Raw genomic sequence first — 2,217 nt, 5'->3', positions numbered from 1 at the left:
ATCTCTTGGAAGATATATAGGACCTACTGCCGAATACCTGCACAGGTGGCCGTTGCCCTGAGCGATCTTTTGTTCTCTCTCTCTCTCTCTCTCTTTTTTTTTTAAACTCTACAGCTAGCTAGCGTGTATCTATTGAATTTCTTCCTTTTTGTGACACAGAGAGGACACCGAGAATACTCAGCATTAGGATGATAACCCGTACAACATTTCTTAACACTGTCTTTCACTTAGCTGTTTCCCTACCAGTTAACTTTTGCCACTGCCCTTCGTCGTCGTTGGCTGCACTTCACCGCTATGTGGTTGATACTCATTTTTACTAAGTAACCACTCAGCAGTTCTTACTGAAGTACAATTTATATACTTATTCTCAAGATTCATTTTCTTTGAAATAAAACACAGTATTTGAAACACCTCGATACCTGTCAGCATTTACCTTTTTTCAAATGTAATTGACAGAGGGATTAGTGGAAATTCAAAGTGATTTTTAATTTTGCAAAGATACTGGTTGCTTAAGACCTTGTATTAACCTAGGTAGGCATGTGCTCACTGCGGTATCCCTTATTTATTTGGTGGACGTAGATGAAAGTGAATTATTGTAAAGATGAAGACATCTAAAAGGTATTTCTTAATAGAATAAACTTAAAATTGCTAGATTTAATGCCTTTTGTCACTAAAGAATTCAAATAGTAGGAATGTTGCTCTGAAAAGAAATTTTTTAAGTTTATTTCTTTATTTGAGAGAGGCAGAGACAGCACAAGTGGGGAAGGGGTAGAGAGAGAGAGGGAGAGAGAACCCCAAGCAGTCTCCGTGCTGCCAGCACAGAGCCCGACATAGGGCTCAAACTCACGAAACTGTGAGATCGTGACCTGAGCCAAAACCAAGAGTTGGATGCTTAATCGACTGGGCCACCCAGGTGCCCCTGAAAAAAATTCTTTATTCTTTTTTTATATTTTCATTTAAGCTGATACTTTCTCATTTCATCTCATGTTATATGTTAATATCCTTGTGAATCAGTATACTTAGATAATATTAGTGCTCTGTGTTAACTGTATTATTCTTTTTCCTCCTCTTTAAGACTCAATGATGAGGCACGGCGGCTCATTGCTGAATTGGGGAGTACCTCTATTACTAATCTTGGTTTTAGAGACAACTGGGTCTTCTGTGGTGGGAAAGGCATCAAGACGAAAAGCCCCTTTGAACAGGTTAGTGTCTTAGACTTTCAAAATTAATGGACAAAAGTAAACTGTGAAACTATACAGTGCATATTCCTATCCCAATTATTTGAAACTTAGACAAAGCAGCCATTAAATATGTTCATATTATTTTTCATAAGTTCTTGGTAATCAGTTATTTGAAATAACCATGGCACTGTTTTAAAACCAAAATTTAAAAATAGTCCTATTCTGTATGGAAAATTGTTTCCTATATGACAGTGCATTGGCATATCAGTGCTTTTATCAGGACCATTGGGAAGCATCGATTACTAAGGATTTTAATCGAGCTTTTGATATTATAATCAGTTAAGTTTAGAAATACATTAGAACTTAGAAGAACGTAAACTTCACTTTTTGACTAACAGGTGATCCTTTAGAAAGCTTGTGCGATGTTTTGTTCTTTTGGCTATTTGAAGGCCTGCTAGGCCCCAAGGGTGGCTCATTGACTCTCTGGAACAGTAACTGGTGTGCACGCATCACTGACATGAGTGTTACTGAAATGAGTGCACTGAAGTCTGTTCCTGTAGAGCAGCGGTTCATAACGGTCTTTAACCCTGTGTCCTACTATTGTATTCCAACAGCACATCAAGAACAATAAGGACACAAACAAGTACGAAGGATGGCCCGAAGTTGTCGAGATGGAAGGATGCATCCCCCAGAAGCAAGACTGATGTAGAGGAAGTTGAAGGAGACGCACTTTCATTATTAGTGGCAGAGCTGTGACAGACGAGCTATGTGTAAATACTTTAAGAGCATGCAGCCATCTCGGTGTGTGCATGAGCATTATCCCTTTTGATATCAGGATTATTTATTGCTAACGTAAATAGATGCCTTTGTAAATAGTCATCATAATGAGCAAATCACTGAACCATTTCTAAGCACATTTCCATAATAATAGTACAGTGGTTAGACTGCTCCAGTAATGACATCCTTTAATTCTAAAAGCATACCCGATGGATAACTGAACCGATTGTGAAAAATATATTGATATGTATACTGGTTG

General features: G+C 38.0%; 1 protein-coding gene across 2 annotated transcripts in view; it reads left to right on the top strand.

The window, feature by feature from the left end:
- FAM3C (FAM3 metabolism regulating signaling molecule C) overlaps positions 1-2,000 on the top strand; it is a 55,315-nt gene extending 53,315 nt beyond the window's left edge. For both annotated transcript variants that reach the window (XM_042970781.1, XM_042970782.1), the window contains exons 9-10: positions 1,076-1,202; positions 1,796-2,000. In XM_042970781.1, the coding sequence (XP_042826715.1) occupies positions 1,076-1,202; positions 1,796-1,885 (217 nt within the window). In that variant the 3' untranslated portion in view covers positions 1,886-2,000. The remainder of the gene's footprint in view (positions 1-1,075; positions 1,203-1,795) is intronic.
- The last annotated feature ends 217 nt before the right edge of the window (positions 2,001-2,217 follow it).

The sequence above is a fragment of the Panthera tigris genome, chromosome A2 (assembly GCF_018350195.1).
Source record: "Panthera tigris isolate Pti1 chromosome A2, P.tigris_Pti1_mat1.1, whole genome shotgun sequence".
Classification (NCBI taxonomy): domain Eukaryota; kingdom Metazoa; phylum Chordata; class Mammalia; order Carnivora; family Felidae; genus Panthera; species Panthera tigris.
The sequence above is the reverse complement of the archived record's forward strand: the minus strand, read 5'-3'. Positions and strand labels throughout refer to the sequence as shown.